A 16671-nucleotide genomic window follows, 5' to 3' on the forward strand; every position below is an offset into this window, starting at 1 on the left:
GGCAGCGAGACAGAGCCTGCATGTGATTATATATGGACACAGAGGTCCTGTTCACGTTCCCTAATATATCCCTTTCCTTATTTCCTTCCTTCCTAAGCGACGCTTAATCTGATACAACTGTGTAAGAGGAGATTAAACCATGACTCTTAACAGGTGCCCCATGAGCAGTGATCGAATGATACAGTAAAGTTTGAGTTTAAAAACGCAACTGGTGGATATCATAATCTTTTTCACCATTTAAGGTAATTTGTTTTTGACTTTATTTGACCTACATCAATTAAAGGGATAGTTCAGATTTTTTGAGGTGGGTTTGTACGGGGTAACTATTCATAGACAGTACGGCACGGCCCCAGTTTGGAGAAGCAGGCTGAAATCCAACACGGAAGCTAAGCAATGCACTGGTGTGAATAGGGGTCAGCAACAAAATGAATTCTAGCCTCTTAAAAAAATTCTCACCTAAAAAAAAAAATCAATATCAGTTTAAATGTATGCTATTTTTAGAATATTGTCACTGCCTTACGTTTACGTCACACAGTGATTTCTAGCAGGAAAATGAAGCCGTTACCACGCCCCTTCAAAGCCAGACTCCATTGAGAAAAACAGTGATTTAACATGGCTGAACACAGGAGCTGCTGGTCTACCACTGCCACTAACAGTTATTTTGTTTGTGTTATTATGTGACTTTGACGTCTACAAGGGTTAGTTAGGATTCACCAGAGTCACACAATAACACAAACAAACTAACCAACGAAGCAGCAGTAGACCAGTAGCTCCCGTATTCAGTGATCTAAAATTACTGTTTTTGTCAATGGAGTCTGGTGGCTTAGACGAGAGCATATATGGAGAACTAAAGCTGTTAACAGCATCCCTGTCGAAACAGGCTGCGTGACATTAAGGTAAAGCTGTAAAAATACTCTCAATAGAGCGTACATTGAAACTTTTTTTAAGTAAGACTTTTTTAAGGTGGCTAAAATACATTTTGTTGCTGACCACCATTCACAGCAGTACATTACTGAGCTTCTGTTTTGGACTCCTGTCTGCTTCTCCAAACTGGGGGTGAGCCGACTGACATCTAATGTATGTAATACACAAACTATGGGTAAGTACCTCTAACAACCCCGCCTCAAAAAACCCAAACCCTTTGTTTTTCTTTCAATACACATAGAAGAAATTAATTCAGGTTGGATATACTGTATATAAACTCTTTTTTGAATCCAAGATAATTGTTTAATATGACTGTACATTGTTGATCATTGATTTTGCATTGACATTTTGTTGTGTCAACGTTTAAATGTAAATAAAAACCATAAAATAAGTGCAAGAAAAGCAAAGTAACATAAAAGTAAAATAAAATGTGAAAAAATAATCTCTGTTTTTGTTCTTTGATAATGAAACATCACGGCATTCTAACATTAAATGCTGATTATTATTTCATAGCAGCACTAAAATTTTGGTTGCTAATTTACCAAGTGATAATGTCATCAATGTACTGCAACAACTCCTACTACTTTTTAATATTTAAGTTATGCATTTAGCTCGGAAAATACATCACAAAGATTTAATAATGTAATGTTAGTCACATCTTGGACTCATCTTAATTCAGACTGTCAGCTTACGTGCTCCCATTGGTGAAGACTTTCATTAAAACAGCCTTTCACTTTCATCAGTGTGTGCATCACTACTACAGTAACTATCTGGTATAAAATCAGCAGTGTTTGATGTTTTCTCAGTTCTCTCTAATCTGATCTTCTGCAGTGGCACCCATATGCAGCTGGTTATCCTACAGGTTTTGTGCATCCTGAGCTCCGCTGCTCTGCACAGCATCCAGTCATATAATGTAATATATGAGCATATGGGGAGCATGTGTACAATATACGCCGGCTTAATGGCTCAGGGGATGGAAATAAACTATGAACTAAGGCTGAAAAGAACCAGGTCTGCAGAGGAATGGGCTGGAGATGATAAGGAGAAGCAAAAAAAAAAAAGAAAAAAAAAAAGAGGAATGGCCTTCAGAGGTGAGAAATACACACATTACCAGAGATGGAAAACTCTGCACCTGTATGTAGGGAATTTAAAAACACACAGTATTAAAAAACATGCACGTGCACACACTTACTATCTCGGATGTTGTCAAAGGTCCACTGGTCGTTCTTGAAGAAAGGGTGGCATTTGATCTCATCCACTCCGGTGCGGCCCAGACGAACCTCCCTGCACACAGCGACAGGAGCGAGACTGTGAGCAGAGCCCGAACACAAAACACACCCCGCTCGTCCCCTCCACCTCCACCCACCATCACCCTCAACATGTCATCCCAAACACACAGCCTAGCAGAGTGACCGCCAGGCACTGACCACACTGACCAGCATGGAGAGCCACATGACCACTGGTGGACACTGGAACCGCCTCTAAACACAAGATAATACAGATCCAGGAGGAGAATGGGAGTGAAGACAGCAGGATCAGAGTGCAGGAGCCAACATCAACAACTCTGACTCAAACGGGACTGCGAGAGCTGCCGCTGCCTTCCCTCCTTCTCTTGTCTCTCTCTCCAAAACTCTACACACACTCTTTCTCGTCCCCCTTTCCTCCCTCCTCCACCACCGCTGGGTACAGGGCTGGAGGGGTGCGGCAGTTTGGGCTTGCCACGTGTGGGACATTCCAGACCCAGCCAAGAGGAAGAGAGGGCAGGGGCGGGGAAGAAGAAAGAGAGAGTTTTTAAACCCCCGCATTAAAAAAAAATCTGACGTGCAACTGAGCCAGGCTTAGAACAGGCCGTGTCTCGATGCCCAGGAAACTGCAGGAGCGCAAAGGAGAAAGTTACGCCAGAAAAGGATGGAGAAATGGAAAGTGGCACAGGGAAAAGGTAAAAATTACAAATGAGGAGTGGTGATGAAGAACACATGGAAAAGAAGGGGAGAAGGAGAGGTAAACTGTGGCAGGCTCACAGGAGTGATTCAGCAACACAGGGCGACAGTGACAGAGCATGTGGGTTAAGTGGTGAATGAATGTATCGGTCAGTGTTCAAGATGTGTGTGTGTGTGTTTGTGTGTGTGTGTGTGTGTGTGTGTGTGTGTGTGTGTGTGTGTGTGTGTGTGTGTGCGTGTGTGGGTGGGTGTGTGGCTAGGCAGCCGTGCACATGTGAGATTCTGTCTGTGGTGAGAGAATAGTGAGTGAGAAGGTAAATAAACGCAGGGAGGAAAAATGAAAGGCTGCTCTGTATTGAAGCAGAAAGGGCCTGTGTTTGAGCCCTCTGGGGGCGGGGTTACTAATGTAAACAGGAAGTGGTTTCTTCCAGGGGGATGGGCCACTGACCGAGTACATGACCCACACCCACACATTCATATGACTTCTTACCTTTAATACTAATATTATGTTATGACACATAAAGATTTGTGCCTAGATGGGATCAGCACTGCTGTGCACTCAAGTTTGGAGTCACTGATATTGTTTTTACAAAACTACACCAAATGTGTATCAATCCGCAGGTGAAAATAGTTCCCAACAAATGCTCTTTTTTCTCCCATTTGAAAAACATTTGCTAAATTTGCAGTGCCCAGCTGTTTTAGGACACTCAGATACTGTGGCAGAGAACCACAGACAAGCTGCACAAGTTGTAAAGTATTAAGAAATGGACGAACAAATTTGTTTAACAAGAAAACCAAATCTATAAAAATCTAGAATATAGTCAGCCTTGTCTTTTGATGACTTGTTTCTTGAAGTCTACTTACTTAATCGGCTGAACTGGATGTGAATTTACCCCCATAACACTATGCGTTGGGCCCTGATCACACAGAAAGTGTTTTAGCAGCTGGAGGCGACTTTTTGTAATCGTTTTTAATGAGAATGAAGCTTTTTGCTCGCTGTTTTTGCGTTGCTACGCACCTCAGGTTTCTGTGCTTCAAGCGCCTGGTGTTTTTGCCGGAGCGCTCTGAACTCCTCAAGCTGAAAAAACTTCAACTCAGACCGGAAAAGCGGCCTACATCATCTCTTTTCCCATTGTCCAATTGGATGATCTGAGAGCTGGGCCTTCTGTGGTGGGCACGACAACAAGTTTACAGTTGGTAAACAATGGAGGAGAAACTGGTGGTAGCAGCTGCTGGATCCCCAGAGCTATACGGCCTGATGATAGACAGCAGGTTGTCAAACTGCCCCTGAGTCATCCTAGAATATGCCTGGAAACGGGCATCATGGAGGAGAAGCTCCTGGACCAACTGGTGGTACTCCCCATGATCCACCCTCTTTTTTAGGGTCTCATGTACCCACACAGATCTCTGTTTCCCTGTGCCCAACAAACTATTTACTGACAGCCTCTCACCCTCAACCAGAGCTACAGCAAGTACCTTCTGCCTCAACATTTTAGGAACTAGATACTAATTACTGTGAAATAAAACAAAAACAAACAAACAGTAGATTGATTACACGGGAAGGCTAGTGTAAGGACATGATGGGGTTTGGCTGAAACAATCTCACGTCCTTTTGCAAGGTAAGTACAGTTCATTTTGGGCTGGTGGCCTGGTGTGAACCAAAGAAACTTGCTTGAAAAACAGACTCTGGTGCAGTTCATTTGAGGTGTGAAAGAAAACGAACCAACCACAGGATGAAAGGCTAAACAACTAATAAATCCATCTACCGATCATGAAATCTGTCCATGCTCTTATAACTGATCCATCTAAAGGCTGTGTATAGCCTTACCTTTTTATGCTAATGCATACGTGAAACCATGGTAATACATAGGCACGTTGGCAAAAGGTATTTTCAGATTAACAAGCTGTTTAAACTGCTGAGCTTGTATCCAACTTCTTGTACTTTGTAAGTTCATTAAGTCCATTAAAAGTGTGTGACAGTGATCCCAAAGTAACAAGCTCTGAATCAGTACAGTACAACACAACCTTTTCATCTTGTTTCTACGTCAGTAATTATTTATAACGAGGTTGATTTGCAGTCTAATGATAGCCTACTAATAATGCTTACAATCGGTTATTTCTCCGTGAGCTCTTTGTGAAACCAAAGAACATAAACACATCAGAAGCACTAAAGCGCTGCATAAACTTCTATCAGTCACTAAACTATGACTTCCCCACGTGGGTCCTGACAATGAAGGGTTTCAATCACCAAAACTGTCTCATCAGTCTTGATTTTTAAGTTTAAACCATCAGTTTTTTACTTTCTTTTATCCCTCCTGTTAATTTTAATTCTATTTTATGTATTTATTTACTCTCTTTTTATTCTAGGGAGTTTTAATCATCTTTTTTTGTTCATTTGTTCTGTTTTGGTTGGTTTGCTTTTTTAATATTTCAACGTTTCGTGTCTGTCATTCCAGTTTTGCCATGTGAAGCACTTTGGGCTGCATGTTTGTGTGAAAGGTGCTATATAAATAAACTTGAGTTGAGTAAATTATGAGTCTACAGTAAGGTGTGAAGTCAGAGGCAGGTCACAGATATGCAGTGTCATGTTCAATCACATGATTTAAGGTGTCTATTTTTAAAACCAGGTCTTTTTTTTGCCAGAAAGTTCAAAGTTGAGTTATGACGTTGTTCTGTTCAGTGATCCAAACAATGTAAAGTCACTGCTCCATCGTCCAACAATCAGTAACATGAATAAGGAGGTAGAAAAGAAGTGTTCGTTTATATGATTTAGAGTTACGTGAGCGAACCTGTCGGTAAGAAAGGCACAGATGAGGTCTTTGGCGTCCTGAGACATCTCTATATGATCTGGGAAGATGAGCGTGTTCTTGTGGTTCATGATCTTCCCGTAAGTTCCAACCAGGGACTCAGCGTAGAATGGAGTTTCAGCTGCGGAAACAAGAAGATGTGTACAATGATTGATTGTTAGTTTGACAATGTTTGGGATTTCACAGCACGAAAACGAACATGACATACACTGTTGTTGTTATTTGTGGCTAACCTGCTGCTAACTTGCTAACTTTCTGTCAGCGTCGCTTGTGTGTTAGTGCACATGAACATCTTGCTAACCTGTAACTAGGTGGTGACACTGGCACATTTACAGGAATGCTGATTAATGTGTGTTGTCCTTATAAATAAATAACTGAAAATGACACATGGTTAATCACTTACCAACCAGCAACTCATAGATAAAGACCCCTACGGACCACCAGTCGCATTCCCGGCCGTAGTGACCGTCGCCACCCTGGGACTGAAGCACCTCGGGGGAGATGTAGTCTGGTGTGCCTACAGCTGTGTCACAGTGCACCATGCCTGTCTGCAAACAGAGACATACACAAGGTTTACAGCAGAGAGAAAGCAAGAGTGAGACAGCAGTGAGAGTAAGAGGTTGGTAGAGCTAGAGAAAAAGATTTCCGCATTTTCCCATGGCTGCAATGTGCATTTCTATATTTTATGACCCCCCGAAAACTTTTCTTGTATAAAATACCTCTGAAACTTTAACAATGTTCCAGATATTCTGAGACAACTGGTAGAAAATCTCTGCAGGACTGCACTGACCATGTTTATGACACTTTCTGTGCACTGGTAGACTTTCGGAGAGACTTGTTGAACCAGCTATTTAGAAATTGCTGTGGTAAAAACAAAAAGGTGGAAAAAAAAAACACGTCCTGACGAGAGGCGGGACCTCTGCTCTACTCTAGATTGGTTGCTTAGCGCAATAATGTCTGGGGCCCTTTTTAAAAAACCTGATGCAAGAGTGCCGCACTGAGCGTCACTTTGCAATCTGACCACTTGGTGGTGCACTTGAGCCCCAAAAAAGACCTCTGGTTTTCAGACAGGAAAGTCAGTTCACTCTCTGTTCAACTATGTTCCTCAATATGAAAGGATTAAAATATTTTCAGCTCCCTAATTCATCCCCTCTCCAGGTCAAACACATTTGAAAACAACAACGACCCAACTCTAAAATCAACCTACCGAGTCCATCTTCATGCACGTGCCGAAATCTGCCAGCTTGAGGTGTCCGTGTTGGTCCAGCAGCATGTTGTCGGGTTTGATGTCCCGATGGATGAAGCCCATGTCGTGGATGGCGTTCAGTGCCAGCACTACCTCGGCCGTGTAAAAGCGAGCCCACTTCTCGGGTATGTCGTAGTTCATGGTGAGCGTGACCAGGTCGCCTCCGGGCATGAACTCCATCACCATGTAGAGGTGGTGGTCGTCTTGGAAAGCACAGCACAGCTAGGAGACGACAAACAGAGTCACTTAAGGTCACTGAAAGCCCGACACAGGATGTTACGCCATCACCAAAACAATATTTTGACTACAAGGTACGGGTGTATCTGTGGATGATCTGTGTCACAGATTACTATCTCCAACTCCATGCCAGCATCATGACACCAGGCTGTAACTCCAGTACACAGTAAGTAGAGTAAAGAAATAATAAGATGGTAATCAATAAGAGATATTGCGACATAAAAAGGAAATTTTACCCATTTAAAAGACCTATTGACTTCAAGACAGAGGAACTGCGAATGCCAAAGTACTAACTCACTTCTGGGCTTTAGAACTCATTCCTGCACCACTCTATTATGGATGTGCTTGTGCTGTTTTAAACGTAACCTGTAAGAGACTTTCACGTTTCATACTACAACGTCAGCACATACCCAGTTAATACCCCGCTTGTGAATTTTGAAGCCTCTATGTGTCCTAAAAAAGACAGTTGCTAGCAAGTGGCTAAATTAGACTACAGGACATCATGACACTGATATCATGGAACTGTACTGCAGCTCATTTATAGCCTAACGTTAGCTTTTTACTTCCAGCGATTGCATTTATCTTGATCAATGAAACGTCTAAATATCGCCTCAGATCTTATTTTCTGCAACAATCCTAAATCCAATGGAAAAATCCCATCAGCTTTTTGATGAGGGAACCAGAGTGATGTTAACCTCCATGTTGGCCTACAAACAAACGTCATCCCCGCACCTTTCTACGGGAGCAGGTCCTGTAAGCTAACTAAAATCTAAAATCTCATATTACATGATAGAAGGTTCAATCCATATAGTTCACCCCGAACATTGGGAGTACTTGTAACATTTTCCTTTTCCCTTGAAGTGGACTACGTAAGCCAGGAGGACAGGAGATAGCAGATACGGGGATCAAACCTATGGGTATAATAAACTCTGGTATACTTAGCATGATAAAAATTACTTAATGTGTGTGGTTTCAAAGGGGCAAAACATTTCGTAAAACCCTACTCAGCCTATGTAGTGGGAGGAGTTCTGGTATGCTACATATTGTGTTTTCAGTAGAGTAAAACCTGCACACCTGGACGACCCAGGGACTGTTGGAAAAGGCCATGATGTGCCTCTCCTCCCAGAAGAAGGCAGACTCTGACCGCTTGATCATCTCAAACTTGTTGAGCTGCTTCATGGCGTAGACCTTCCGGGAGGCCTTGTGACGGACCTGCAGAGGAGCAGAGGAGGGCAAGGCATGAGAGGAGGCACTGGTGTGTCAACAGCGATAAGTGCTTAAGGACAATAAGAACAAGATAGTGAGAATGTCACAATGACCGAGATAACATGAGAAGCAAAGAGAAAGACAGAGAGGGGAACCTATAATTGTCGGCACACACCCATAGAGAGACATGCTTACACAAGATCTCGAGCACAAATACACTAAGCATCCCCTCCACACCCCCACACCAGACTTCACACTCCTCTCCCACACACGCTGAGCCTGTCCAGACTCGTCTCTACCACAAGACGCTCAGCAGAGACCACATTCAAGCTTCCACCAGCACAAGACACAGACATCTGGAAAAACCAGGAGTTTGGAGGGAATTACTGCTCGATGCTAATTACCTTTTATAAACTGAACATTGGCCATGATGAGGAGAAAGATGTAAATTATATTGAGTCACCCAAAGTTGCAGATGTTACATGTTTTATATGTTGGTGGATTCACAGATTGTTGCTCCCTCTAGTGGCTCACATTTCTGGAATTTTGGTGCCAAAATTGCTGAATTCAGAAACATGCCTGCTCCACCTCCCTTCATATCAAACAGTACTGCTGCGGCATAATTAAAAAATAACCCACTTTATTTGTCAACTCTTCACAGACAGAAATGCCTCACCAGCTGCACTTCTCCGTAGGCTCCTCTCCCGATTAGCTTCACTTTCTCAAAGTCTTCGAGCTTCACCTGCAGCTCTCGCAGCTGACTCACAGCCTTTTCATCTGCAGGAAGGACAGATATGTTACCAGAGTGTCTGACATTACAGAAAGGATCCCTACAGAGTAACACATTTTTGTTAGATAGTAAGAACTTTCTGTTAAACCACCACAAAAGCCACCAGACTCCATTTAAATGAACAGTAATTTAAGCATGTATAGAACGGACAATATGTTTAAGGGTTTATTTAGAGATTTCAAGGCTGTTTCTGGTCGAACAAAAATTATCTAAAGCCTGGTGTACACTGTGTGATTTTGGGCTGTTGCAAACAAAAGATGACCAACATGAAAGAAAGGTGAAATCACTTCCATGTTGTGCTGTATTCCTGCAGCTCACTGTCAGAATGTCTGAGCTGATGTCAGACAAGGACGGGGATTCAGTGGGGTGACGTTAGCGATGTTATTTTTCTTGGCCGTTATCATTCATCGTACTGCAGATTGTGGTGTTTTTTTCAAGGGGTTAACAAGTTAGTTGGGTTCATTTGCGGCACAAACACGTCTCATGCACTCTTTGTATTTTATTTGTTCTTTCCTATAGCCAAAATACTTCCAAACAATGGACGATGATGGATAATGGTGGATGATTTTCGTCTGAACTCTTACTTAAGTACTTTCTGCTGTGAAAAATCACCAACTGATATGTTCCGACATCCACAACCTTCTTGATCTCATGCACAGGTGGCTGGTTTGTTTTAAATCTGGGTCAAAATAACATTATTTTTGTGTGCGATTGGTGACCCAGTGGTTTTTGATCCAGTAATGGGTACCATGAGTGACCCAAATTGACCTTTAGCTAAGCCCTGCCCCTTTGTGGTGATACGGCAAGCTGTTGCAGTAAGCATGTAGCCCAGACTGTAACTAACTGCACTCCCTGAAGAAATATTATCATATTTTTGGAAAATGAAACAGTGATTCCAGAGAGAAGCAGACAGAGGGGTCTACAGTCTGTGTTTGAAGGATATATCCAGGATGTCAAACTGACTCAGCAGCAACAACAGGTTAAAAAGACAAAGATAGTTAGAAGCTAAAGCCGAACTATAGGCTACAGATCACAGTGTAAAAGTGAACCACCACATCACTGCTGATCGCCACACAAGACAATGAATATAAAGGGAAACTTTGCTGATATTGAACCAGCTGTGTGGCATCACAGTGTGTGCAGATGAACGGTGTTTGGCTTCACCCCTGTGCTGCTGCCAGCGCTTCAGACCTCTGCCACCGGACGGGCAGGGATCTTCAGGAAAAGTCAACACCGTTCATCTGCACACACTGAGATGGCACAGAGCTGGTTCAATATCAGCAAAGTTCCCCTGCGTCCCTTCACTGGTTCCTGTACAGCAGGGTCGGTCTTTTTTTTCACTGTTATAATCATTAAAAAGCAAAAGCAGCATGTGTATACATTCAGTAGGCTATATCTTCAGTAGCTAGCTAGCTAACCCTATACTTTTCAGGGTTTGAATTTGGTTTTGGAACAGGGAAGAAACGTATATATCTTTAACCAACCTCTCCAGTTAACGAGTATCATTAATACACAAAGTGGCTACCTTTTATATGAACATCTAACATTGTTATTTTCTGGAAAGTCATGCTTTTCATCATATTGACATAAAAGTTCTACTGTACGTATAGTTTGTGTGCAATGCCAAACACGTAACATACTAATTTCATCATGATCAGAGTGCTCTGTATTGTATTCAACAACTTCATAGATATCTTTCAGGCTAAGCACCAGAATCTTGTCCTTCACCAAACACACTGTATCTCTTACATCGGCTCAGAAAGGCCTCGATGTTCTTGTTTTTCCGCAGGGCAGGATAGTTCAAATCATGAGCCAGCGCGTTCATGGAGTCCTGAAAGACAGAGAAGACAAAATATTCAATCAACCTCTGAAAACAAACAAATGAACAGCAACAAAGTATGGATTTTCCAAAATGTCAAAAACATTTAATTTCTCGGTTTGCCCCTGGTGTTTTAAAAAGCTTATCCAATAACAATCTGCCTTCTAAACTCACCACTACACTGGAACAAATTGGGGTTATTATTGCTTTGGTTTGGCTGAATGCTTCACTAACAAACAGAGAAACATGAAAATATAGTCGTGTTTCAAAGCTGATTTCAAGTTTCATTCCTGCTGGGAAGGAAGGAAGGAATACTTTTTTTATGATTGTATCGTTATCTGTCGAGACAAGTCTTGTAAGTGGGACAACCCTGACCTTCTGCTGGCTGATACAAGATAACGAATGAATGGAGGAAGCAAGAAAGGAAGGAAGGAAAGAATTACATGAGCTTGTGAGCTGTTTGCTCTTCGGCGCAACATCAGACTGCTAATGTGCAGCGTAACAAACAACGACAGGAGGACAATGGAGGCTCGATGTACAGACATAACGATTCCCGAGACAATAAGTAGTCACATGATGTCGCTACATCCCCCTGCCTAAACACCTGCTCCATCCAAACAAACACAAACCCCTCCCTCTGGATTAACAGGGGAGCAGTGGCAGCATCGGACTAAGAGCAGGGGCCTCGGTAGTGTCATCAGCGCTTAAATCAGCGGTGTTGAGTTTCACAGAACTAAAATGTCTCTGTGATCCAAACGCATCAGACTGGCAGGGCAGTTGGGCAGGTGGGTGGGTGGGATTTGGGGTGGAGGTGGGGGTCGGTGGTGTAGTATGACCCTCTGTTCCCCAGAAACAAGGGTCAAGTGGAGTCATCCCGTGTGTGTGTGTGGGTGAGGTAGGGTGGTTGAGCCACAGCGGTGTCTATCGGACTGTTTGTTCTGTGACATGTGAGTGGGTGGGCAGGGGCATGTGGAACAATTCTGCACCTTTAAATAGCAGCGGTGCGGAGAGATCTCCCCCACCGCAGACGGGTGGAAATAGACCGAAAGGCTCAGAAGCTATTGTGGGACAAACAGCTTATGGGTCTGGATTCAGGCTGAGCACTCGAAGATCTGTGATCGTTTTACACAGTCTGTGAGTGTGTGTGTGTGTGTGTGTGTGTGTGTGTGTGTGTGTGTGTGTGTGTGTGTGCTGTAATGGCCATGGTTACTGCAGTAGGAGGAAACTCATAGCAGTCTGTCTGTTGAACTCTATGTTCGTATGCAAATATAATGAAATTTGATCTGATTCAACCGAAGCATTTGGATTTTGTGTGAGAGTGTGTGTGTGTTTACCTGTTCCTTGTCACATAAGTATTCACACAGATCACATTGGTATAAGAATAAATTAAGTACCAGTTTAAAGATATATGGCAGGTTATGTGTACTGTCACCATCTCTCCAAACTATCCATTTAAAGGTCCGGTGTGAAGGATTTAAGGAGATATATTGGCAGAAATTAAACATTATATTTATGTTTTCTTTAGTATATAATCACCTGAGAATAAGAATTGTTGTGTTTTTGTTTTAGAGTGAGCGGTTTATGTCCACAAACGTGTCTTACGGTTTTAATTTCCTATTTATTACTATGTTATACTATTTATTGCCCGCTGCACTATTTTATCTATCCACTGACTATGTTGCACTGTTTATTTATTACCTGTTTTTATGTTGTGTTAACAGTGTGTTTTATGGCTGCAGCAGGGGTGAAAAAGCCCAAGACAAATTTCCTACTCGTGGGACAATAAAGTCAATCTTGAATCTTGAAAGTCCACCATGTTGCACCGCCATGTTTCTACAGTAGCACAGATATGGCTCTAGATAGGGCCATTTGCATTTTCGTGTTAGCCATCATAGTTTGCAGCCCCTCCGTAACAAGATTGTTGGAAAAATACTGATTAACTAACGTGAAACTGTTTTATTCTGTGTTTTTACCGGTTTAAATCACCAGTCTGTTTGTTTTAGAGAGTAAGTGACCTCTGCGGATACTTTGGCTCCAGGTAGCAACATTGTGAACATCTGGATCATAAATGATCAGAAAAAAAGGTTAGCACATGTTAGCAGGTGTTGGGCTAGCGGCTGAACAGCGTCAAAGAAACACTGATTTGTACCGTGAAACTGCTTCATTCAGTGTTTTTACCGGGTTAAATCATCCGGTCCGTTTGTTTCGGAGAGGAGGAGACCTCTGTGGAGAATTCGGCTCCCCGTAAAAACTTCCCAAATGTCTGGATCAAAAAAAAAAAAAAAGGTGAGCACTGATCAGCAGGTGCATGGCTAGCAGCGTCTGCGATGTGCCCAACAGGGTAGTAGAAACACTGATTTGTAACATGAAACTGCCTTATTCTGTTTTTACTGGTTTTAATCACGTGCCTCGTTTGTTTTGGAGAGGAGGAGACCTCTGCGGATAATTCAGCTCAGACTAAAAACCTCCTGAACAAACAACAATGACGGAATTCTAACCAGGAGAAAATTCAGCTGGTTGCAATCTGCAGTCCTCATCACTAGATACCACTTAAGGCCCCTAAATCTCACACAATGGACCTTTAAATACTTACAGTGTATTTACTTGATAAGTATAAGAAAACAAAAGACCAATTAAACTCTTTGGGTCTATTACTCCAAAGTAGGTGGGTGGGGCTTAAGACAATCTATTGTAATACTTTAATGGACTATTAACACAACTGTGTGTGTTCTGTGGGAATGCAGGACTAGAATTGTGAACTTTTTGGGCTGCTATATTCTGTTTTACATCTTCGTATCTGAATACAGTTTTTAAAAATTAAGGTTGAACCCACTCATTTTTTATGAAATCACCTGGCACTGGAAATTGCGGTACATTTGGCAAATTCACATAGAGCTAGAAATGGCATCCATAACAAGGGCTGAAGTTCGGTATCAAATCTAAATACAGTATTAAATTTTCTTATTGAAATCAAAACCCTTTGACTCCCTTGTTAAATCTGTCTATCAGCAATCGTCAAAAACACAGACGCTGCGCTTTCTGTTAAACTGATACGGAGATGCTGTATTGAGGCGATGTAGTGCACAGCATACGCCACCAGAGGTCAGTCTCTTCTGGTGGAACAAGCAGCTGAGGTGAGAAAGATGGCGACTGCAAGCGGTGGGGATAACGTTCCAGGAGTTTAAAAAAAGAAAAATGCCCCTAGCCCTGTGTGGGAGTACTGCCAAATATAACTTTATCCTGAGATGACCTCTTCCAACTATGAAAGCAGTTTACTAGCCACATGATTTTATCCAACACATCGTTTCCATTCAGCCCACTGATGTGCCGCTGCGACAAGTGTTATCAGGTCGTGGTGAAGCAGCCTTTAGCCTTTAGTTTCTATGCTCCCCGCCTGTGGAACAAACTTCCAGAATATCTGAGGTCGGCTGAAACTGTCAACTCATTTAAATCAGGGCTTAAAACATTACTATTTACTGCAGCTTACCAGTGAACTAGATATGTAACTTATTGTTAGGATAATCTGTAGCTATTGTTTTTATATTTGTCTGCTGTTGCTTTTTCTTTATGATTGCTTTTTAAATGCATTTTCTGCACTGTTTTTCTTGCTTTTAGCTTTTGTTTTTAATGATCTATTGTTCCTTTAATGTTTTATCTTAACGTATTTCTCTTGTAAAGCACATTGAATTGCCTTGTGTATGAATGGTGCTATATAAATAAAATTGCCTTGCCTTGCCTTGCCTTGCCTCCAACAAGATGGGTGCTAATATCCTGCCTTTTCATTATCATATGGGCCAGAAGTATTAAAACCCACTTTGCAGGCTAGACAATGTCACTATAGAGCAATGATGCAGAAGTGGGTCAAGGTGTTTACATACACATACATATACGCACACGTGAGCATGCGGGACAACAGTATACCCATTTCTGCCACCAGTTTCACACTGTTGTGCTTATCAACAGGTGATGGAAGTGATGCGAATAGATACGCAGCAATGCCCGAACAAAGGCAGCGAGGAAGAAGACTGCTAGCAAGTTAACATGGATGTAAACAATGCAATGTTTAAAATACCTAAATGAAAAAAAAAAATGGCTTCACAAAGGTTTTATGAGTAATACCATCAACAGGTTTGTCCACAGAGTTGGGCAATATGGCCCTTAAATAATATCACAATATTTCAGGGTATTTTAGCAATAACTATATTCTTGACCATATGAGAAATTAGTAAAAAAAAAAAAAATATATTATAATTAATTTAAGAACATAGAATTGCAACAAAATAAGTGTTATAGTTGTATAGTTCGGGTTATTGTTGAAACTCAAATTTGGAATTAGTTGACCACTACTGGAACTTCACTTTTAATCTTTTCGTGGGGGAGTTTCAGAATTTTAGTCCGTAGTTTGTTGGTAGAACAATCATCTGCAGCTTGACACCAGTAAGATAACGGGGCTGACTGTGAGCTGCCAGAGTAGGTGAAAGCCACTACTAGAACAGACTAGAGTAGGTGTAGGAGTTAATGTCAGAGACCAATTGCATCACGCCCATTAAAAAGAGGCCTTTCTTCTTTATCATGACATCGTCATAATAGGTTGCGAGTTATCCTTTGATTCCCACCTTTATTTATAAAGTACAGTCAGCATGTTATCTTGCGGTGTGAAGGGTTTAGGGTTTTAAATCTCTCGTCTTCTGATTGAGCCTCAGAAACATCAAGAGCCAGAGACAGTTAGATCAAACTGGTTTGATTTTCACTCCTGGAATCTGGACAAATCTGAACACGATCCTGGAGTTTAGGCTTGGCTGTGTGTCCTCAACAACACCTCCCACCTACCTCACATCCACTGCGAGCTGAAACTGCCTGAGCGCAGTCAGCAACAATGGGGAGGCTCTCAGACTGCATCAGAATGTAAACTGAGTCCTGCCTGTAGGCTACAGATCAGGTCCCCATTGACTCAAAGGAAAGAAATACGACCAATGCAGCAATTAACGGCAGCTCTGTCGCCTGGGACCCGAATCCTTTCTTCTACAGATTAAAAAAACACTTCAAAACACATATTCTGTGCATACACAACCAAATGATTGTGGACAAACAGGAAGCAGTAACGTGAGGCCACTGCAGGTTAACTGCATCTCAATTCCAGGAAGTGACTCCTGCTTCCTGTGTGGAAGCTCCCTGCATTAGGCAACATGGGGGCCACAGTCATTTCCACTAAAGAGCCAAACCAGATGAAGCTGATAGAGATATAACTGAGAATCATGACTGCTGAGGTGTCTTATGTCATTGTATGACATGAGTTTGCTCTGGCTTTACACTGGACTTGTGACTCATCAGCTCTGAGAATAGACATGGCTTCCTCCGGCGGGAAATACTGCAGATGGAAAGGTTGTTTTTGTAGACAATCTGTACACACACAACATCAAATTGTCATCTAGTCACCATGTTTATATATCAACTCTAATGATTATCAGGGTTTGTCACCAGGACAACCTGACTGACAACCCCAACCGGTGCTGCATATGAAGGAAATGAATAACTTAAAAAGTAAAGGAATTTTCTCTACATTTCCCCCTCGGATGACTTCATTTGCCAAGCAAATGTGTCACCATGTAGACAAACACGTTAGTCCGGTCTTGACATTTCCCCCAGTATCTTTGGATTGTCGAAAAGGCATTTCCATACTTCAAAATGTATTTTTACACAAG

The 16671-nt window shown here is 42.1% G+C and overlaps 1 protein-coding gene across 4 annotated transcripts in view; it reads right to left on the reverse strand.

Moving 5' to 3' along the window:
- Positions 1 to 16671, reverse strand: part of LOC126399121 (rho-associated protein kinase 2-like) — a 51370-nt gene that overhangs the window by 31818 nt on the left and 2881 nt on the right. For all 4 annotated transcript variants that reach the window (XR_007570856.1, XM_050058928.1, XM_050058927.1 and 1 more), the window contains exons 2-8: positions 10900 to 10981; positions 9037 to 9137; positions 8229 to 8366; positions 6879 to 7139; positions 6075 to 6219; positions 5654 to 5792; positions 2117 to 2208 (exon numbers count right to left, since the gene is read on the reverse strand). Coding sequence is in view for 3 of the 4 variants with exons in the window: in XM_050058928.1 (XP_049914885.1) it covers positions 2117 to 2208; positions 5654 to 5792; positions 6075 to 6219; positions 6879 to 7139; positions 8229 to 8366; positions 9037 to 9137; positions 10900 to 10981 (958 nt within the window). In the remaining variant the exon portion in view is untranslated. The remainder of the gene's footprint in view (positions 1 to 2116; positions 2209 to 5653; positions 5793 to 6074; positions 6220 to 6878; positions 7140 to 8228; positions 8367 to 9036; positions 9138 to 10899; positions 10982 to 16671) is intronic.

The sequence above is a fragment of the Epinephelus moara genome, chromosome 12 (assembly GCF_006386435.1).
Source record: "Epinephelus moara isolate mb chromosome 12, YSFRI_EMoa_1.0, whole genome shotgun sequence".
Lineage (NCBI taxonomy): Eukaryota > Metazoa > Chordata > Actinopteri > Perciformes > Serranidae > Epinephelus > Epinephelus moara.